This window comes from Chondrus crispus, genomic scaffold, assembly GCF_000350225.1.
Source record: "Chondrus crispus Stackhouse genomic scaffold, scaffold_67, whole genome shotgun sequence".
Classification (NCBI taxonomy): domain Eukaryota; phylum Rhodophyta; class Florideophyceae; order Gigartinales; family Gigartinaceae; genus Chondrus; species Chondrus crispus.
In genome coordinates, this window is record NW_005178620.1 from 1 (window position 1) to 21,485 (window position 21,485).

General features: G+C 52.8%; 5 protein-coding genes; 2 read left to right on the forward strand and 3 right to left on the reverse strand.

Moving 5' to 3' along the window:
• Positions 1–4,406: 4,406 nt before the first annotated feature.
• On the reverse strand, positions 4,407–4,772 carry CHC_T00007224001 (hypothetical protein). Its single transcript, XM_005710744.1, has one exon. The coding sequence runs from the start codon at positions 4,770–4,772 to the stop codon at positions 4,407–4,409; it is 366 nt and encodes a 121-aa protein (XP_005710801.1).
• A 1,989-nt stretch (positions 4,773–6,761) lies between these two features.
• On the reverse strand, positions 6,762–10,079 carry CHC_T00007225001 (hypothetical protein). XM_005710745.1 is given in 2 exon segments: positions 6,762–7,943; positions 7,944–10,079. The coding sequence occupies 1 exon segment, from the start codon at positions 10,077–10,079 to the stop codon at positions 7,944–7,946; it is 2,136 nt and encodes a 711-aa protein (XP_005710802.1). The 3' UTR covers positions 6,762–7,943.
• A 1,754-nt stretch (positions 10,080–11,833) lies between these two features.
• CHC_T00007226001 (hypothetical protein) lies at positions 11,834–12,139 on the reverse strand. Its single transcript, XM_005710746.1, has one exon. The coding sequence runs from the start codon at positions 12,137–12,139 to the stop codon at positions 11,834–11,836; it is 306 nt and encodes a 101-aa protein (XP_005710803.1).
• A 2-nt stretch (positions 12,140–12,141) lies between these two features.
• On the forward strand, positions 12,142–12,219 carry CHC_T00007227001 (hypothetical protein). Its single transcript, XM_005710747.1, has one exon. The coding sequence runs from the start codon at positions 12,142–12,144 to the stop codon at positions 12,217–12,219; it is 78 nt and encodes a 25-aa protein (XP_005710804.1).
• Positions 12,220–13,482: 1,263 nt separating this feature from the next.
• Positions 13,483–17,745, forward strand: CHC_T00007228001 (hypothetical protein). XM_005710748.1 is given in 2 exon segments: positions 13,483–17,706; positions 17,707–17,745. 1 exon segment carries the CDS (start codon positions 13,483–13,485, stop codon positions 17,704–17,706), a length of 4,224 nt encoding a protein of 1,407 aa, XP_005710805.1. The 3' UTR covers positions 17,707–17,745.
• The last annotated feature ends 3,740 nt before the right edge of the window (positions 17,746–21,485 follow it).

A 21,485-nucleotide genomic window follows, 5' to 3' on the forward strand; every position in this document is an offset into this window, starting at 1 on the left:
GCAATAGGGTGAACGTGGACGTTCACTGCGGGGGAGGGGGCGGGCTCGCGAGGGGCGCGCCCCGGGGACGCCGGGTTGTTCGCGAGATGACATGCGCGCACGCGCAAGCCCATGATGCGCAAATTCATTAGCGCGGCCGGGCGCGGCTCGCGGCGGTTGTGAGGCCCCGGGGCACCTCGCGAGTGGACGCTCGGCGCGAGCGGCGCGCGCGGAACAGCGAATCGCGGCGGGCACGCTGTCGCGACGGAGATTTCCGCGCGACTACCCTTGGTAGCTTCGAAGGGTAGACTTTGATGAGGGGTGAATTGTGGACACGGGTGAATTGTGGACGAGGCCTGCCATCTCAGTTCTGTTCAACTTTAGTGGACCCGTACTTGTAGCGTTTTCTTGCTCACCTCGTCTCCCTCCGGCTACTCGGTGGCAGGGCAGATGCATTTGCATCCAGTCGACCTTACAGTAATGCACCAAAGCGCACACTTCATAAGCGCACACTTCATCAGCGCCCGTCCTGTTGGAAGGCGCGTTACCACAGCGAGGGGCTGGCGCCTGCCTGTGCGCGGGGCCCCGCCCCGCCTCATCCCCCCAATACAAGTATGGGAAATCCGAGACTAACAATTGTAGGGGTCTTCGCGCATTTGTCATACTACGATTGTATAGCTTTAACGGGGTCAAAATCTGTAACTTTCCTAGTTTCATCCCCCCTCCTCTTCCTCAGTCAAAGACCTACTGGCTTGCGCGAAGCGGACAATACGGGAAATCCGAGACTAACAATTGTAGCGTAGCGCTGAAGCGGACCCCCGCCCCCTGCTTGTTATTATTGCGCCCATTGGGGCAGCAGCGCGGAGGGGGCGCGCCTCCGCGCGGGCAACGCGCCGCGCCGCGCCGCCCGCAGCCGCTTCGCATCCGTCTGCGCCGCCGAACACAAAAGTAGATTGTCGCAAAGGCTCCTTCAACGGTGACTAGCCTCTACGCCGCGCGCGCGCCCATGTTGGCTGACCGCGCCGCGCCACCCCGCGCCAATGACTGCGCCCCCGTCCAACGCGCGCGCCCCGCGCGCCCAAGTAGACTAAGCGGCGAACACAAAGTAGATTGTCGCAAAAGTCTCCTTCAACGGTGACTGGCCTCTGCGCCGCGCGCGCACCCATGTTGGCTGACCGCGCGCGCCGCGCGAGCCGGCCCGCCGGTACAAAGCCGCCGCGCCTTCATGAAGCCGCGCAGCAGCTCCCTTGTCGCAGGCGCACTTCCAAGTCGCAACCGCTTGCAACACGCACCCCCGCCGCCACAACTCCCGGTGCCGCTCATCCTCCGCTGTGCCGCTCTCCGCCGCCGCCGCCGACATGACCGCGAAGATGGAAACCGCTAGGTCGCCGCCGAAGCCAACTCCCCGCGCTTCGAGAATCCCCGTCTGGCTCACGAACGGCCGCGACGTCGCTATCCTCATGTCCCGCTCCATGCCGTTCCCGGTCACCTCTATGCGCGGACGCGTCTCTGGCGCCAAGTATCCGCGTATCCCGAGACCGTAACACCCCACAGGGCTTGCAAGGGAAACCCTTACCCCGACGCCTGTACACTATACCGCAACAAAATAAAAGGCCGCCCGCCTCTTGCACCTTTTTGCTCGTTTCAACCTTGTTCTTTAAGTGGAAATGCGTTGCAGCATGTACATTTTCTTTTTCCGTCTTTAAACATATTCTTTGCAGCTGTCGTAGAGCTCTTCTCTCTTTGCTTGTTGTTCGAAAACTCTGAATACTGCAGGCCAAAAACTCAGATTACTACAGGTCAAAAACTCAAAAACACTTGGCCTTCACCCACCTTTATCATGTCATAACTTGAATATCAAAGCAATGTACAGTGTACCCTTCTGCGTGCGAGTTCTGTATTGTGGAATCTGCTAGGTCGCCAAATCCCTTTAATCGTCGTATGAACGCCGTCCAAACATCCGTACATGTATCCATAACGACGTGGCATGCCTCGGCTTGCAATTATTTTACAATGCTTCAACACACGATTCTTCCAACCCACGTGTGTGTTCTGACCCATGAACACTTCTAATCCATGGCAATTTCGTGTTATGGAATGAAAGAGTTGTGAGGCTACAGTCGCCAATGCTCAACTCATCTATTCAAAAACGGTTCTAAATTTGTAAAGTGACCCCGCTTGATTAACAAACGAGGGGGGCGTCTTTGCTCAAACCGCAGCCTCAAGAGACGAAAACGTGCCATGATAGTTATCAATTTCAATTCAGGTGCACCATCCATGATTGCAGCGGTACCCTGTCTATAGACAGGGTACCGCTGCAATCATGGTATAGACAGGTCTATACGATAGATAAAACGCAGAGAGCCCCCTGAAGAAAAAGAACATGACATTCAATCTCGGAACGAAGCAAACGAGGGCACACGTCTCGGGGACATTCGAAGTTGAACAGTTTCTCTAGAAAATCAGTAGTGCCCGTGCTGTGTCATGTCGCATTTTAGAAGGAAGGTTATGGGGCGAGGGGCAGGATTTTTGTGAAGACATTCTTTTACTTGAACATTATTGCAACAAACAAGTGCCCGAAGAAACTCTGCATACCAGGATGTGCTTCCGCAGCGATTCACATGAAAAGATTAAGGCTCATGCAGGAGAAATGGAAGGGGTTGTGGTCCTAGGATATATTTGTGTTAGGTGAGGGGAGAAGACGAGGAATAGTGATACATAAGCCAACAATTCAGCGAAAACATATTTGCTCCAGCGATTGTTCGTCGTCGGGGCAAGACAGTCTCAACATATTCACTACAATTTCGAAATCGATTAGTTATACTCATCGAACCATGCCTATGTATGCCGAAACATAAAACTGCGATTATCTATCTCTCGCAAACAGGATGGATCGTTCTCAACTGCGCGTTGAAGCAAGTTGCTGTGGCCATGAAAACAGGCAGAAACAACAACGCTTTGATGACTCAACAAGTTAAGATCATGGGATGGCCTTGTATGCGGGAATCAAGGCAGAATGAAGAAATAGTGCAGATAAAGCCCTCTTTCTCATGGAAGTGGTGCAAAAAGTAGGTGTGAAAAACATATAAAAAGCATGCTTAGAACTCGTACATTCTGGCATGGCCAGTGACGTAAACCGGGAACTGTAAACATTATTGAGGCTCTTTAGAGGTCGATCTGCCCGAAGGCTACGTGTCCTTTACATGCGTGTCGAAAAAAAAGTGTTTTCTGGTTATAGGAACCATGCGTGGCAAAAATGATCCCCTCCGTTCGCCACCATCCCCTATCTATATTACGTGTCAAATGGAAAAGCGGATGGTGCAGACAGCTGCACAAAACTCTGTCCTCAGAGAGGACGTCTTTATCTCTAGCTTGAAGAGGTAATAGTGTACTCTTGAGCTCCCGCAAAGAGCAATAGCACGCGACCTAGTTTGTACCATCCTGGAGGTCCTGTCCGAGAACACAATTGCTGGTATTCACTGAGAAAATTGCTGTTGTGAAACAGGTGTTGTCATGCCCAGATTGAAACTCGGTAGGCGAAATGTCGAGAAAGACATCCTTTTCAATGCTATCTCAATCTACAAAAGGTACAAGCCAGCGGTAAGGGCCAGCCATGCTCTCGTCGCTTTATGTCAGAACGAGAGATACGGGACCCAAGTGTCTTTCGAGGTTAGTGCCTTTCCAAGGGTAGCCTATCCTGCTAGCAAGGCCTCGTTGCATATCGTCGATTCTTTATATAGTAGACGGTCTACGGATCTAGCTGCTGCTGGCAGCATCTTTCTTCTCGAAAAAGTGTGCAGCAAAGTATGTCAGACGACTTGTCTCCCCTTGTCTTTCAATAGATTCAGACAAACGCCACCGTCTCGATCGCCTTCGTTCTGTCTTCCGAGCGTGATGGACCAAAGTCAGAGTTTCGTCCGTCGTCCAAATCCGGTCCAAGCAACAGCGCGGCACTTCCAGAAGCAAACGAGACATGCTTTACGCAAAAACACTTCATCGCAATAAAAACATGCTCTCTTGCGCCGTTTCTTGGTTGTTGTGTCCCAATTGCCTACTTTTTCGTCCTCGCCACGTTTCCATATTGGGCCACATTTTCTACACCCCTCACCAATCGTCGACCCAAATCTCACCACAGCACTGCTTTTATCGCCGGACAACTTTTGGCATCTCGATGTGGACCTTCTCCACCAAGACATAAGCACTCTCACAGTCTGCCATCGTCACAGTCCATCCGCCGCACCCGCCTCTTCTTCACCGCCTCCTCACGCACGCACGGCTTCCGCCCCCCTCTGGCTCCGGTTTTCATCCAATCGCTTAGCAGCCGCAACCAACACCCCCCACTATCCCCGCATTTGTCTAATGCCAAAAATGTCTAATTTGTTCACCCGGAGTCTCCAAAACACTCGCTCGCTCCACGATCTTCGCCGTCAAGTCCCCCCGCGATACCCTGCCAAAGGCCCCTTGAATGGTCGCCCGCGCCGCAAAGTCGCCCCCCCACTGAACATCGTCGATGCCCCCACCCTCTCGTCCTCCCGCAGCAACTCTGACGATATTCTCGACAACGTCACCCCCCGCTGTACCGCTAATACCGCTCTCGACTCCCCCACGCAGAGCGCCGTTTTGCCATCAGCCACTCCTGGCAAAGCCGCCCTCGAGGCCGCCCTCGATGCGCTTGACAACGAAAAGGCAAAGGGAGCCAGCTTACCGTCAAAAGCAACGACAGTCTTCTCACCGTCGGTATCGCACTGCACTTTAGTTACTTCTTCCTCTACGAGCGAATCGCTCCTTTCCATGCGCTCCTCGTCGTCAACAGAATGGACGCGCCGCACCACTAACTCCCCAGCGAATCGCCATACGGATGGCAAAATGCGCACTGCCTACGTGCCCAGTCATGGGCCCCCGGCCGTCTTCAGGCTTGGGTGGGTTGATAGACCCACTAAGAAGCTTTTAGAACCAGGGCAGGCGCTTGTTCGTATCCATGCCGCCGGCGTCAATTCTGCTGATTGCAAGCTACGATCAGGAGAGCTCAGAAGGTTGCTGCCCATGCCTTTCCCGACTGTCCTTGGCACTGATTTTGCTGGCACTATCGTCCATGTGAAGCACGAGGTTGGCTCGGATTCTGAACTCAAAATGGGCGACTCTGTTTATGGACAGGCAGATCTTAGCACAGGCTTCGGCGCTTACGCTGAGTGGGCGGTCGTATCTATTCGCCGTATCGCTCGGATGCCTGAAAATCTTTCCTTCACGCAGGCTGCCGCTTTGCCAACAATCAGTCTGGCGGCCCACGCCGCTCTTATGGCATACGCGAAGATTAGGGCCGGCGATCGGGTGTTGGTCTTTGGCGGCACTTCTGGGGTTGGGCATGCGGCTTTGCAGCTGGCGCGCGCGCTAGGGGCGAGCAACGTCAGCACGACTTGTTCAGCCAGGAACGCTTCCTTCTGTAAGAAACTCGGCGCCTCCAACACATATGACTATCACGAGATAGCCGCCGAACAGATCGTAAAAGCTGCCCAGCCGGATATCGTGCTGGACACAGCTGGTTCGCCACAGCACTGGGCAGCCGTACAGACACACGCTCCAGGAGCAAGGTTTGTCGTGGCGTCAGGGTCTGAGTGCTTGGGTACACTCGCATTTGCTGCAGGTGTTGGTTATTTTGACGTTCTTGATGGCGTTGCACGTGCGGCGGGCCGAAAGGCTATTTCCCGCATCCGCAAGGGGGGCTATGACCTCGTCATGCCCTGCGCATTGGACGTACCACTGGAGACAATTACCCCATTCGTTGAACATGGGCACCTCTTGCCGAGCATCTTCAAGGAATTTGCCCTTGTGGACATTGCCAAGGCTCACATGCTGAGGGAAAACAAGAGGCCAAGAGGAAAGGTGGTGATCAATATTGTAGATGAAGACATTTCTTAGCTTGAGGTAGTTTTGAATTCGTTGTAGAATACACAGACTGTAGTTGCGTTAGTGTTGTACAGAACGAGTTATAGATGACTAACTGAACTGTCAAGGATTCGAGTCTAGACGACTTGAAATGACATAAAGCCGATGAGTTTTTGCACCTCGAGAGGAGCAGGTACAGTACTGCCTGAATAACGCATCTGGAGAACGGAGTTTCACGCAAAAGCTGGCAGTCTTCTACGCGCAACTTATCGGAGCGGAGTTGGGCCTTGTTCTTCGCTTGAGGAAAAAGGAAGACCTGGTCCGGTACCCTCGGGGAGAGGAGAAGAATAAGGTTTCTCTATTCTTCGATTCTAAGTGCGAGAGTAATTCGCTGGTTTCACTCTTCCCCCCTCGACTTTTGAACACAATAAGATGTCTGCCCTGTGGTCAAATGTCATTTTTGTCATATACTGTAGATGTACAGTCGACACTACGCATTAGTGCTGCTCTGTGTAAGGAGTCCTTACTAAGGACTAATAATACGGCACTAATTCGGAGCGGCACAATCAGAAAGCAGAATCACTACCCGGCCAGAACTCTGTTATTGCCCTGCTGTTGTTGCCTTTGACCCTGTCTCTCATGCCTAGCTTCTAGTGTCTATTGGACAATGCGCCTCATTTGAGGATTTCGCCTCATATGAGGCTTTTTTGCCGCGCCGTTTCTGGCGCAAAGAGGGAGAACTGAAAGCCATAGTTACCGCGAAACAGTAACAGTAAGAGTAAAAAACAATGTCCAAGTCCCTTGAAGGCACCTAGAATGCACGGTATTTAGGAGGGTCTTTCTAATGCTCTGACAGACAGGAAAAATCCTCATGATCAAAAACGTCCGTCCAATAGACACTAGAAAAGCTCGTTTTGCGGACCTCAAGTGCGATAAGGCATTGCTCACATCGCACTCCACACCCAGACTCTTCAAAGACCCAAACAACCTTGCTAGCACTACAGCACTCGGCTACAGCACTCGGTACGGCCCGCCTCTCCGTGATTTCACACTCGTCTTCTGCCACACAATCATCCATCATAGGATCACTGGCAGACTGATTCTGTAGCTCTCCACCATAATGTATTGAATCGCAAGCATCACTAATACAAGCTTCTGCCACAAGCTCATTAGTCTCGATCTCAATCCATTCCTCCACATCTTTCCTGCAGAATTCTGCAAGGCCGTCTTCTGGCACCAGGCTCAGTCGGGAGAGAAACCCTACAATACCATCCACTATAGATTTATCAATTTCTGTTTCATTTCGACCAACTTTCCGACCTGCAGCAGATGCCCAACCTCGATTTTCTGTGCAATCGTAAGGCGCGTACGCTTCGCTTTGGCGATCTTTTCAGGATTCATGTTAGGGTCTTTGAGTGAGGTGCCATCACGTCACCAAGTGAGCTGAGGCGCATGAGGAGTGGCCGATGACGACGTCGTGCATGACACATGGCAGAACCTGTGTCTGCCGGTTTTGGCGGCACTAATTCGAGGGTGGCAATAATGAAAGCGGCACTATTGCGCGTCCCCCCCCCCCCCCCCCCCTGTATCTAGTTTGTTGTCACCTTGTGTGCTATGGTGCATCATAAAAAAGTAAAACGTCACACGAGGTCATGTTCAAACACAAAGGTACAGTACACATGTACAGCATATGGGTATTTGCACAATTCTAAAAGCAAAGGTCCTCTACATATGCAGTTGTACCATTAGCGCGTATCCAAACGTCACCAACACGATAGTGCATAGAACAGTCATCACTGAGCCTACTTTCAGTACTTCACTTGCAGATAGGTAAGGGTCTCCTTGCTCGTCCGAAACCTGTGTTGCTGAGATGTTCGGAAATGAGCTAACGGGGAGAGCCATAGCACTGGAAGCAGCAATAGTTCCGGCGAGAACAAGAATTTGCGGGTGACCAAGGCTCTCTCCAATCTTGTAAATGAGTGGCAAAACGATTATGGCAGAGACCGTATGGGAAACAGCGTTGGCCACTGCCGCCATAAAGACGCAGAAAATTAAGTACGTCAGAAATAAGTTTGAGGTTCCTATTGCATTGGTGAGTCGTTCCGCCACCACATCGAGCAACTTGCAAGACTCGACAGCTGCACCCAAAACAATGCCACCAGCCACCAGGTATACCACGTCCCAGGGGAGGTTGTTGAAATCCTCTTTCGTGAGGATTCCTGTCCCAAAGTATATCGTGTGCTGGAAAGGGCAACCACACCAGCTGACCCGAAAAAGTCTTGCAATCCATGATCCGACCATATAAAAACAGTTCCCACTATCGACGTTATTGTCACCCAATGCGGCCACCGTAGCTTCTCAGAAAAACTTGGAAGCTGTGGCAACTCGTAATTCTGAGGTTTGTACATCAAGCACAATACCAAAAAGCAGACTATCACCATCGCAGTCGCTTGGGGGATCGCAGCGACTAGCCACTTGACGAACGAGATCTTATAATCACCGACCAATAATCCCAATGCGACAGCGCTTTGTGGTGACGAGATCGGACTCGCGAACCCTCCAATATTACTGGCAATCATGATCCCCAACAGCAAGCATCGAACATATTTTCGATTGCTCCGCGACTGTCTCATGGCGTCAATTGTCGGCATCATCACGGAATTCAGGAGGACAGGGGCCGCGACATTACTCACAAAAACAGATGTGAAAACCGCCAAAAACATCACGGCAGCGAGGAGGACATGCGGCTTCCGGATCCTCACAAGGATGCGATTTGCTATAAGCTTGTCAATCTCGAACTTGGAGAGCGCCGCACCCATCGCATAGACGCAGATAATGAGCAGCAATGTTGGTGAGCTCATTCGCATGAAAACAGTTTCTGATGCTTTTTGGGGACTCAACGGAACTCCATCCTCGTCCAAGAACACTCGCAAAAGAATAACTCCTGGAAGCACCATAAAGGAAGTGACGTAAAGAGGTACGCCCTCAAACGCCCACAAAATCACAACGAAAGCCACCAGCGCTAAGCATCGGTGAGCAGCTGCAAGGGTTTCTTCCGAGTACTCGACGCCACCATCCACTGGAAGATCGGTGACAAGACCCGGAAAACAAAGGACGAGAAAGAATGCCAAAAGAGCTCCCAAAACCGGTATAGACCTTGGTCGAAAGGAAATAAGATCACTTGCCTTATTGAAGTCGATATTTCTGCCACCGCGAACGGTGTGGATGGCGGACACTTTTCTTTCAGTCCGAAGAACATCCCTCCATATTGTGTTCCTGCCCCAGATGATAAGGTCGCGCAAACCGTCTCGCAATTCTTCTTTCCCTGTGCGCACATCACCCTTCTTAAATACATCTGCATATACTCGTTCCGTTTGCTTTTGCATTAGTTCAAGCTCGGACGTATCTGTAAACTGTGATTCGCTATATAAAAGCGCCATGTATGATGTTCTTCTGTTCCTGTCGGTGTTCTTGTCGTGCTTTTTCAGAATCTTATCAATTCCCGACCGATTCAAGGTTGAAAAGTTCACAGTTTCCCCAAGCTCTCTGTAATGCTCAACAACTTTGTGGCGAAAGTGTTGCAACTCCTCCTGGAGAGCTGCACGGCTCCGAATGTTAGTCGGTGAACCGGGCGGCGCTTGCAGCAACGGTATCGCCTCGATATCCCCAGGAGCAGCGTTCATGCGTTCCTCTATTTCGATGAGCGCCTCGCCTTCGGCGGCCAACTCTAACGTCATCTTTTTAAGCTCTTCTGAAAGCCTTTGAAAAAGCTCGTCCGCTGTCTTGGCATGTCTATCCAGCATATCAAAGAATTCAGCATCCTGCTGCTCAAACCTATCAAGTGGGTCTTCCCCATCTCGAACTAAGGGTTGTGCTGCATCCTCTGGGGGTGGAACCTGAGGAAACCCGCCAAGGACGGCGGAATAGCCCGCGGCACGATCGTAAGCGCGCATGTCAGCAAGCACACGTCGACTGGCTGATCGACGCATTGTTCTGCGCGGCTTTCGCTGGGGTTCGAGGTCGCCCTCCTCATCCGTGGACTCGGTGTGGTCGTGATGAGTGCTGTGGGAGCGGGCAGTGTGCTGCGAGGCGGAAGAGATGACGGCTTGATGGAGCAGACGGAGCTTCTCGACGCGAACCTTGAGTTCATCATAAGGAACATAATAGACCCACCAGTCTGGGTTTGCGTTGAAACGCAAGGTTTCGGAGAAGCGCATCGTGGCAGGTGGGCCGGGTGCAACCGTTAGCGGTTAAAATGTTGACAAGTTCTGCCGAGGCCTAAAGCATGCGTGGTGCCGGGATTTGTCTATGTGCCCGGATGGAAGGAAGATTCCGGAGCGGAGGGTGCTGGAGTTGGATGGCGACGCATGGCCCTTGGCGGAAGTTGCCCCTAGAGTCCTCCTGTTGGGACGGATAGTTGTTGGTGGGGCGAGGGGATGTTGTAGAGGAGCAGATATGAGTGCTGGACTTCAGGGTAAGGAATTATTGAATTATGGAAATAATTTAGATATGCCGGGTAAAGCTGTTTGCTGGTGACTTTCAATGGTGCGGAGCTCTCGAGCAAAATTTTGCATGACGATTTTCTGTGGCATACGGCGTAGCACTGTGTACCCACCTACCGTACCATCAGTACGCAGTGAATCCTGCGGTAATGTTTTGGACGTCTGTAAAGATGCTTGAACCTCCGGCCGGCTTCCTGGGATGCTTCGGGACCAACGACTCGTTCCGGTACAGTAGTAATGTATTCGAGGACGCTGTGACAACCGGCTATCGGCCATCGATATCTGCATTCATTTTGGTGAGCCTCGATACAGCGCCAAGTCTCCTCACAGCCTGCTGCGGGCAGAGTTTAGCAACTCAACCAGGCTGCAGAAGCACCTGAATAACACGTTCACGTGTAAGTAGAGGGCCCTCCTTCCTATTGCGCTCACCCACGAAGAAAGTTGTTTCTCCATTCTCCCCACTACATCCTTCGTATTGCGGCCCAAACCCAATGTACACCCTCTGACTCACAGGTGCCCACATTTCATAAATATGCATTACGAGCATGAGCTCAGGCCAAATAAACATCTCCATCTGACGAGACGAATGTATTGCAGGAGCGACTCAGACTTCTCAAGAGGGCGACAGGCAAATGAGAGCATTAATTTGTTAGGACACGTTTTTATAGGTACCGGGAAAACTGGGTAGTCTTACCGTCTCACCGAGTCTTAGTTGCTCGAGGTTCATGAAAAATTCTTTCTGAGCAATGGGGCTGGGCTAAACCATACAAGAAAGAGACAAGCGCTAGACTATGTTTCTCTTTGAGCCAATACCGAGGGAAGTCTACGAACTCATTGCACATAGTTTGAAATGGGAGATAAATAACAATGGCGTTGCGAGCAAGAAAGCCAAGAGGGACGAAGCCCCAGACCACGGGCGATGAAACTATGGAACCCGGTATTAGCGGAACCCAATAAGATGAAAATTTTGTTTCCCTATTCGACCGCGGAGGAGGCGTAAAACTGCACGACTGTACCTCTGCTGCATCTGCTCCGAAACAATATTGTGTTCCACAGTCCTGTGCCGTTGCTGCTCGGTTTTGCATATCAGTCAATGGTCACGGCAATGATGCAGTAAAACCATCGTGTTTCTCTTTTCACAGGCAGAGTGTAATGGGTTGCTACGCGTAGACGTTGCGATGATAGAGTTTACCACTGATATTGAGTCCAAGTGCAGACCCCCCCATTTGCAGCGACGTAAAAGCTTGGACGAAACTGCTCCGTCACTGCAAGGCTACCATTTTTCTATTGGAGTCTAACAGAAATTCTGTCGTGCTCCGATTTCGTCAATCATCAGCGAGAAAACGAATAAATGCTGTATTCGGTATTGCCAGCCTGGGTTGATAGTCAAGTCTCTTACACAGGCGGATCCCTGAAGTTTATGTGGCGTTCATAGCTCCAGAAGATGTTGCGCACTTCGCCATAACCTCTCAACCCACATACGCGCATAGACTAATGAATTTCGAGCCCAGGAAGAAGTGAGGTCGTCGCGGCCCGCCACTCACCAACCATAGACTAATTTTTTCTTCAGCTTCAAAACCCAATTTCGATATGGACAACAGAACCGCCCCAAGCAGGATTTTCAGACCGGTGACCACCTGACCGCAGAACACACGATGGAAAAGGGATACGAGTGCTGCTGAAAACTCTACGCGCATATCTGGAGGAAAGGCAGACTCAAGAATATCCGCTTGAGGGCCTCCTTTAAGACAGCATGGACGGGCATGTTTGGACATGTATGGACGTCAGCGTGCACCTGATTGGTCCATTTAATACTTTTCTTAACAGTATGATGGCGCACACAAAGTTAATATAATGGAATCTGTCGCTACCAACGTGCCATACGAGAGCACACCATTGGCTGTCGCCTGCCGCATAAGTGCGATTAAATTCAATCTTGATCCAATTTAGCATACATTAAAATTCAATTTAATCATTTTATTGACGTCCCTGAATGCCAGTACACGGGGATCGCGATATAGTGCCTCCCTCTGTCAGTGGGCCGAAAACGGCACTATATCGAACCAGGCACTATAAGATAATGAGATTTGCGGCTTTTTTGCAGCCACTTCCTTGCATCACTGCTCAGAAAGACCGTTCGCTTCCCTATCGATAGCCCGGTATGATGCACCCCTTGAGCCAATTTACGGATCACGGCGCGCTGACACAATACATTAAATTATTGGACATGTAATATTTTGAAAATCGCAAACATATACATCCAAACATGGCTGTCCATGCTGTCTTAAAGGAGGCCCTGAGCGGGATAAGGTTAATCTTTCTGAGTGAAGTTGGTACAGTGCTCTCCCATTCCTTACACTGTCAAGATGTGAGTTCTTAGGCTCGCTAGTTTTGGGCGCATGCCGGCGGTGCGGCCCGGCACGGAACACAGCAGCCCTTAACGAGAATCCGCAGCGCCGCGCCGCCATCGTGACTCAGAATGCAAAATTCTTCTTACAGTACTGGTTTAGGGCAAGTCTGTTGAAGACAAGTGGATCGATATGAATGGCTATAAAATATAACAAGCGAAAACTGTCCAATAAAAAACGTCGCCGCCGAAATTAGGACAGGTGTCCGGTGATCCCATTCCGCGCGAACGGCTACCCAACCAACGCTGTCGCTCTTTTGTTTCGTGCGACACCGACTGCCGCCGAAGTCTTTCTCCAGTTCCCGTCAACCCCGTCTCTCCCCCCGTACCATCCCCTCCTCGTTCCACCCACAGCAAGCGTGTTCAACGTTCGTTTTTTTTTCCTTTCAGATCCGCTCCACGACCCCTCCGCGCTCCTCCTCGCACCTACCGCGTCCCACCCCCCCATCCCTCTCCACACTCTCCCCCGAACCCGCCTGTGCTGCACACACGATGTCGGCCAAACCAACTGATTCTCAGGAACTCAAACTGGGGCCCGGATGGACGACCCTATCCAAGAATGCACCCCAGCAAAATCTGCCCTCCCCATCTTCTGACCCTCCCGCTCCGCCCACCGTAACCCCGTCCTCCACGGCCCCAAGAATCACGTATTCCAAATCGGAGCTGCTCGACCTCTATGAGCTGGCGAGCACCACGACTATTCCTGCCACAATGTCCAAGTACCATGGTCTCACCTCATCTGAGCCCTTGGTCCCTGTCAACATTGCGCCCGACGATCACTCTCCTTCTCCGTCAGTGCCTGCTGAACCTGCGGAGAGCCCTAACGCCGGTCGTGCTCGCTTCCAGTCGGCCACTCCACGTCCGGGTGTCGAAGCCATCTTGCGTCGTGACAATCCCCATGCCTCCCATGGTCTGGCTGCCAACCCCCCGGCGGAGACACCGACATCAGCCGGCACTCCATCCAAGAAGACAGCTCACGTCACGCAAGCTGGCCGCGATTTCTGGTCTGGGTCAGCAGTTCTCGCTGCCGCAGAGCGTCCAAACGCCACTGCAACTTCCTCCGAGCGTCGCCCCTTGCCCCTAAAGCCTCGCTCGGTGGCTGTTGATCGTGCCTCGTCTCCGAACGGACATGCAAACGAGAAACCGGCGCAGCCTTACTGGAGTCGCAGCAACTCACGTGCCGGTGCGGACTTCAAGTCGAATTGGCGCGGTGGTGCAACTGCCAATCCCTCCGTCGCTTCTGGAGGCGTCAAGTATCCCGGTGCCTCAGCGGATGATGTATCACCGGCCGACCGTGGCCCTGGGTCACAGTCACAGAACCCGAGGAAGGCTGCTGGCGACCTGGCTCCGTCTTCTCAGCATCCTTCTCACGGTGCCATCGCAGGGGCGGGCCGTTCCGCCCATGCGCGAGAGGGTGGATTGTTCAGCCGGAACAACAAAGATGCTTTGAAGCCTACGAATACTCGCGACCTAAGCGCTCTTGCGAAGGGTTCGAGCAGAGACCCCGCAGCTGCCCCGAATTTGCAGCATCACGATCGCGATATGCGTGAAGCTCGTCATCACGGAACTGGCAGCCAGCAGGCGAAGACGCATGCAGAGATGTTGGCCGACGAAGAGAAGTCATGGTTTTATCGCGATCCACAGGGTAATATCCAAGGGCCGTTCAGCTCATCCCAGCTCATTCAGTGGGAGAAAGACGGCTATTACGATGCAGAGCTTCCTGTAAGCAAATCACGTGAGCATGGTTTTAAGCCGCTTGCAATCGCCTTCGGAATGCGAAAGGAGGAAGTGCAGGCCGCCTCTCCGCCCCCTGGTTTCGTAAACAGCTCTGCGGCTCCGAAGAACGATGGGCCGAGATCTTCGTCTCCGATGTCTATGCGTCCATCTCGAGAGGAGCAAAATAGGCGCGGCACACGAACTGTCGAGGAAATGGCTCAAGAAGTTGAGATGATGCGTTTACAAGCTCGCAATAAGCGACTGGTAGATGCCGGGAACGCAGAAACTGTAAAGGGTTCCGCTGGAAAAGAAAGCTCCTTCTTCGACTCTCATGATGGGACAGCTAATCAGGCCAACGGCCACTCAGTAGCTCAGGAGGCGTCGGGGGGCAGAGTGGCAGACGTGAATAAAGCGGATGAAGTGAAAGAAGCCCCTATTACTAACAAGGGTGAAGTTGCTGTGGCACCTGCGGTCGGAGCACTCTCCTCGAAAGAAGCGCATGACTCCGACCCTCCGATTTCACAGAGTCGATTCGCATCTTTCATGGGGCAGGGAAATGACTCACGGGAGGACAAGTCTCAAGAAGTTTCTCGAAGTGATTTGGGCAACCAGCAAGTGACATCTACATCTCAGCGACAGGGCCATTATCCAGCAGACGAGCAGCCTGCCAAGGATAGTAATAGGTTGGGGCTAGGCGAAAGTGCTGCAGGAACCGCTCGCACGGTGGACCCACCTTCTCCAGATCCTCGAGTGGCTACGGCCTGGACATCGATGATCGTGGGCCTACAGCAGCAGCAGCAGCCTCATGAGGTGATGCCTGCGCAACCAACCAAACCTGCTAATGCGTCTGAGCAAGATCTTATGGCCATTGACCCAGCCATTGCTCATGCATCATTTTCTCAATCTTCGATTAAGACTCCATCCCCTCCATCGCCTCGGGTGAGTGCGAACGAACTTCCACCGTGGCTACACTTGAGCAGTGGACTAGACACTGGCAAGGAGAAGCAAGTGCATGATGCCCTTCAGGACTCTACGACATTGCCGGTCCAGCAAAGCCTGCATGTTCCCCCAAGTACTCATTTCACCGCCCATGAACAAGCTCAAATGCAAGCCCAAGTTCAAGCCCAAGCTCAGGCTAGAGCTCAAGCAGAGGCGCGGGCCCACGCCGAGCTACTCCGCCAGGCTCAGCTACACGCGAGACAACTTCAGGCACACCAACAAGCTCAGGCACACCAACAAGCGCAAGCACGAGCCGCACAACAGGCGTCTGCCCTTGCACAGGCGCAAGCCAGAGTAAACCCCCAAGAGCAACAGTGGATATTGAGGCACCGATTGACGCAGCTGCAGGCAACGTACGACGGAACTTATCGAGCTCATCTTGAAACCACCAGATCTATGCAGGCCGCGCAAGCTGCAGTTTCGTCATCACTACCAGGCACGCCTGACAATCAGAATGCGAGGGCTATTCATGCCAGATTATCTACAGTGCTGAAGGAACAGGCGCTGCAGCTGGCTCGTATCAAGAGTGCGGCTGAGTCTACCCATCTTCTCCTGCAGCATTCAGTGGCAGCTGTACAGGGGCAACAACATCAAGGACAGGGGCAAGGTTCAATTCCATCTCCGACTGCGACAGGAAACGTGTCTCCTCACAGTCTCACTCAGGTCGAGGCACACTCGCCGAAACAGACTTTTGAAAGCTCCATCCCACCGGCCAGTTCCCCTTCTCCTGTTCACACGCCTGAGATCCCACTATCTGCACCTGCAGATCGCAAGACTTATGGAAACTCTGTACCGGACAAGCCCGGGAGTCCCCTGGACACTCGGAGAGACCTGAGCGCCACATATGAGACTCTGGATATGGATGAGCAAGGGGGATGGGAAACCGTGACAAGAAAGGCCCAAGGGCCAGCTGGGGAAATGCAGGAAAACCAGACAGATACTGCCATCACAGAGTCTCTGCGAACGAACGAAGCTGATACTCAGCAGGTGAAGGACGGTCTAGAGGTCAACGCACGCAGGGTCACGGAAGGGGCTCAGACCGGAAACCTAGCTTTCCAGCCAGAGGCGGAGCGGAGATCTTTGGAAGCAACTGAGGATGAGTCACATGATGTTCTCAGTGATGCAGGGAAACCAGCGAAGAGTGTCATTGACACAACTCCAACAATTGCACCATGGAGTAAAACAAACGCCGAGCAGGGCTCTGGAAACGGACTCAGCCTTCGAGAGATCCAGAGACAGGAGGAACTACGGAGAAAGGCCGACGAGAAAACAGCTGTAGCTCAGCACGAGCGCGATGAAACTGCGAAGGCAGTCGCTGCTCGCTGGAATGTGAGTGGACAGCCATGGGGGGGTGCCCGTGACCCCTCAAAACAGCAATCCCTGAGCTTTAAAGAAAAGATGAGGCTGGAAGAAGAGCAAAAGAAGAAAGCTGCAGGGCTTACCCGCAATACAGGGCTTCCGGTTCAAACTCAAGCACCGGTGGGAGGTAGTCGCCCCTTAACCACAAAAACTGGATGGGCCAGCCTCGTGGCAAAGAATAGCAGACCTCCGCCACCAGTCAGGAAACCTGTTGCTCCAGTCGTCCATAAGCGTTCTGAGGACGACGCGCCTTTCTGGGAGACAGTCGGTGCGCCGTCTAATTCGGCAGTGCCGAATTCCGGCCGTTCTGGGAAACAGAGTTTTGCCGACCGAGTCTCTCAATCCACACATGCAACTGCGCCCTCTCGCCCTTCCGCAGCGAAGGCCCCAGTTGCACCACCATCAGGGACGAGAAAAATTGCGACCCATGCAAAAGCAAGCAAGATCGAAGAAAGAGACACCTCACCAGCCAGGGAGAATACCGTCATTGGACGCCGTGTGAGCAACGAATTTGCAAAGTGGTGCAGTGAGTCTCTAAAGCAACTGACTGGCAACAAGATACAAGATACAGTCATGTTCGACTATTTAGTTGCTATTAAGTCTCCATCCGAGGTCAGGGACACGATTTTGCAAAACCTCGGTGCGAACGACAAAACCCGATCCTTCGCAGACGAGTTTATTCGCCGTCTCGAGTTCGAGCGGAGTAGCGTAGTCGCGGATGCTGGTAGTGGAGGCGCCGGTAACAGGAAGAAGGGTCGCAGGCATCGCACCGCAAAAGTAGATCCAAGTCTCGTACTTGGGTTTACGTCGACGAGCTCAAGAATTATGCAAGGAACGATTGAGACTCCAGAGATGAAATAACTAGTTAACTCGAAAGTATAAACCGTCCATTTTCGTGAAGGTCTAGTGGTCTCCATACTCTTCCATGTGATACTCTACGATTGTCGATAGACGATCGACCTTTCGGGGTCCGTTGTTGTAATGTATTAAAGCTAGTATTAAAGCTAGTAACCCTCTCTCCATGTAGTTGATCAGTTTAGCAAGAATATCAGTGTATTTTGTTGTGCAGGCTACGTAGGCTGATTTGCGGATCAAAACCCTCCAGGCAAGTCCTGAATACCGACCTTTCAGAAGTCGCAACAGAAATTCTCAGAGTGCACTAGTTTTGCTTCTTCATCGAAACTCTATTCCATGGTCTTTGGTTCGACTCCTCACACAGGCCGTAGCAGACACAAGAGGCTTTGCGTAAGAGTCCTCGATTCAAGGGCTATGACCCACATTCGCCCACCTTGATAAGAGGTAGACAGCCACGTGGAGCAGGCATGCGCGAGGCATTTGGAAGGGTCTAACCGGGCGTGTCACCTCATCAATTACGTGCTGGAGACGAGCTGTTGTTGCCTTTCTCGCTTCGGCTGCTGGAAGGAGAGGCTTCTTTTTTACCCGGAGATGCAAAGAGTTGCTTGATTCTCAAGAATCCAACCGACCCTTTCCGCTTCGGCGAATCGTCGGGGTTCCTTGGCGAATGCGTGCGGTTCCTCGGCGAGCCCTTGATGCTCTTCGGCGATTTTTTTAGATTGCCGGAAGAGAGTGGTTCAGATAGTTGCAACTCGACATTCATGCTTTCGTTCTCGGTTTGTGAACCGCTTTCACGGGCCTGTGAACTACCTTTGCAGACATCTACACGAAATCGAGACGAAATCTTCTGAAGAGTTCGGGATGCCATCTTGGAACTGTTGCTGTTCGGCGTTCTCGGGGAGGACGTCGTGGCAGTTCCTGCCGCTTCGCGTCCACGAGCCAACTTTTCAATGGTAAAGTCAATGGGATGAGTCAAACTGCTGATCTTTTGTAAAGCGTTGCTTCTCCCATTCCGGGCAGCGGCTGTCGGTGTGCAAGACTCGACCTCGATGTGCATCTGGCAATAATCGTTTGCGACAGAAGCCATCTCAGTTGGTTGCTTGGTAGGAGAAAAGTGACACAGATGCCAAAGGGTCTTGGTTTGTTTGAAGGTGGTGATAGTATAAAACGTCAAACGCAGGTAGAGAAACGCTACGGGATCTGCTTAATAATGAAATGACCGAATACTGGAGTCATACCAGTGGACTTCCAAGGACGTCAGCCAATCAAGCCGGATTCAAGAAGTCATTCAAGGTGACTGGTGAAGTGGGGCTTACTGTGCACCAGTGCTGCACCTGAGAAACAGAGAACATCTTCACGGGAAGAATTTGATGAGCGTCCTTTTCCAGAAGGAGTTCCGAAGATGAGTTGGCTCTCGTGAATTCGCAATACGTTCCTAATCAAGTTCTCCCTGTCCTGACCAGCAGTTTCATTGTTTGTCAGAACAATGTAACTGCTGGTCAGGAGAACGTACTTTCCGAGTGAAGCTTTGCAATCCTTGACAAACGACGGAGTCACGACATGTTTGAGTGAGCATCAGCTTTCTCAGTGTTTGTGTCACCTCTGAACTTCAATCCGCATTGAATCATACAAAGAATATGCAGAGTATTCAGGACCCAGCACATCGGAAAGTAAAAGTCCGAAAGAAGAATACATATTGTTGCGTGGCGGATTGTAGCTCTCTGATCCACGAATTGGCTTTTCTGTTTTGTGAGCTTCGTTTTCAAGAGTTCTGTCGTCATGTAGGAATCAGTTGTTCAACGACAACTGAACAGTCCAAGTTACATCTTCGACGAGAGATATTGTATGTAGGATTCGGAGATACTAGGACTGACTCTGCGCAAGAGTATCAACTCTGAAATACAGAGTCTTCAATATCCCGATGGCGAAAGTCCACGGTAGATTAATAGTACAGTACAGTACTTCGCGTTTCGACGTGATATGTTCATCTACGTGATTCGTCGGGCGCGTGACTAGATCAACTAGTGTAATTGAGCGATGATGCCAGCAAAGATAACCTGTCTTCTAGAGTTGCCCTAGCTTTGGCAATGTCTAGCCCCTCGCCGCTCGAGTTTGGTAAGGAAAGCTCTTTGGGGCGTGATCTGCTTTCCTGAGGCACAACGAAGGCCTACGGGAGGGGTACTTGTACAATTCGTTTATCACTGCGCTAGAACAATACTGAGTTCGACGTGCCAGGAAGGCCCAGATTTTTGCTCTCTTTCATCTGGCGCGCTTAAACAGTCAAGGGGCGAAGAAAATCCATCCTGAAAGAATTGTTGGAAGGTTGGGTCAACGGGCCAACCGGGAGCAAATGGAAGGAGTCGCCCGAACGTCCAGCGGGTGGATGGCTTGCTACACACCACTAACGAGCGAGCTGAAACGAAGTGTGCACGAAATTCTTTTCTCAAGTGTACGGAAGTCTCACACTTCTGTTGAGCTACAAGATTCCCCTCCCCACGTTCTAGCCGAAGGAAAAGAATGGCTTAAATCACTCGGCTGCCCCCAGATTCGTCCTGTTGTTTGTGAAAGCCCCACAACACACGCACGCTTACAATATGGTCAGAACAAGCACAGTACAACTCTGAGAGCAAATCGACAAACGTCTCATCCTCAGGCACCGGCAGTATTCGCACCCCCAACAATGCGAAAGGGTATTTCTTCTACCAAGCCGCAGAACTTGGCGCCTCCTTTGACGGTCTTATAGATATCAACAAGCAACCTGCATGTTCATCTCCAAGCAAAACAAGCCAAGTTCCTAACACTGACGTCATCGCCCCAGACGCGACACGTCCTCACCTCCCCAAAAGCCTCCTCCAGTAACGCTGCGCGATCCAACACGATTAGCATCTCGAGCACCTCGCCCGCCAAATTCCTTGGCACACTTAGCCTCCTCATCTTCTCATAATCGCTCCTCGCGTTATCCATCCTTTCCTCCACCTCTTCCTTCGAAAGGCGTCCGGAGATGCCGCGTCTGGCAAGCACGTCCTCAGCAACAGCGCCCAGTCCGCCGCGCAGGGCGTGCCTCGACACGCCGTCGACCTCGTCGCCGGCGCGTTCTACCGGGCAGCCGCAGTCGGAGAGCAGGACGCGGAGCGCGTAGCGCGTGGCGCGTGCGTCGACGTGGCGCGGGGAGGGGTAGCCGCGCGTGCGGTTGGTGGCGCCGAGGACTGGGCGCGGGACGGAGAGAAGGGCGGCGAGCGCGGGGGTGCGGCGGGCGACGCGGGACAGCGGGGCGCGGAATGGGGCAGCGGGGGCCAGCTTCTGGAGGCAGCAGGAGACGAGGGCGACGGCGGCCGCGCGGTCGCGGACGGCGGCCTGCACAAGGGCGTCGCCGAGCGCGCCGCAGGCGTGCAGGCCGAGGGCGAGGTCCGAGGGCGAGAGGGAGAACGGGGAGGACGCGGACAGGGCGTGGTGCGAGAGCGAGAGGCGGTGCGCGGCGAGGTGCGGGCCGTGCAGGACGGAGGCCGTGCGGAGGAGGGTGCGGTCGCGGTCGACGGCGAGGACGGGGAGCGGGAGCGTGGCGGCCAGGGAGGCGGCGAGGTGGGCGTGGCCCGCGCCGATGTCGACGATGCGGGTGGGGTTCGGGGTGGGGAGAGGGAGGAGGGCGGCGATGTGGGCGGAGAGGGCGTCGATCTGGGCGCGCTTGGCGGGGCGCGGGCGGGACTTGGTGCGGCGGTTGGAGAGACCGGGGGACGGGGCGGGGAGGAGAGGGAAGGCGGCGCGGAGGAGGGTGAGGGTTGGGTGGA

Bases quoted from the DNA above. Each gene is read 5' to 3' on its own strand.
- CHC_T00007224001 (XM_005710744.1), bottom strand. From the start codon at position 4,772: ATGGAAAGGAGCGATTCGCTCGTAGAGGAAGAAGTAACTAAAGTGCAG.
- CHC_T00007225001 (XM_005710745.1), bottom strand. From the start codon at position 10,079: ATGCGCTTCTCCGAAACCTTGCGTTTCAACGCAAACCCAGACTGGTGG.
- CHC_T00007226001 (XM_005710746.1), bottom strand. From the start codon at position 12,139: ATGTCCAAACATGCCCGTCCATGCTGTCTTAAAGGAGGCCCTCAAGCG.
- CHC_T00007227001 (XM_005710747.1), top strand. From the start codon at position 12,142: ATGGACGTCAGCGTGCACCTGATTGGTCCATTTAATACTTTTCTTAAC.
- CHC_T00007228001 (XM_005710748.1), top strand. From the start codon at position 13,483: ATGTCCAAGTACCATGGTCTCACCTCATCTGAGCCCTTGGTCCCTGTC.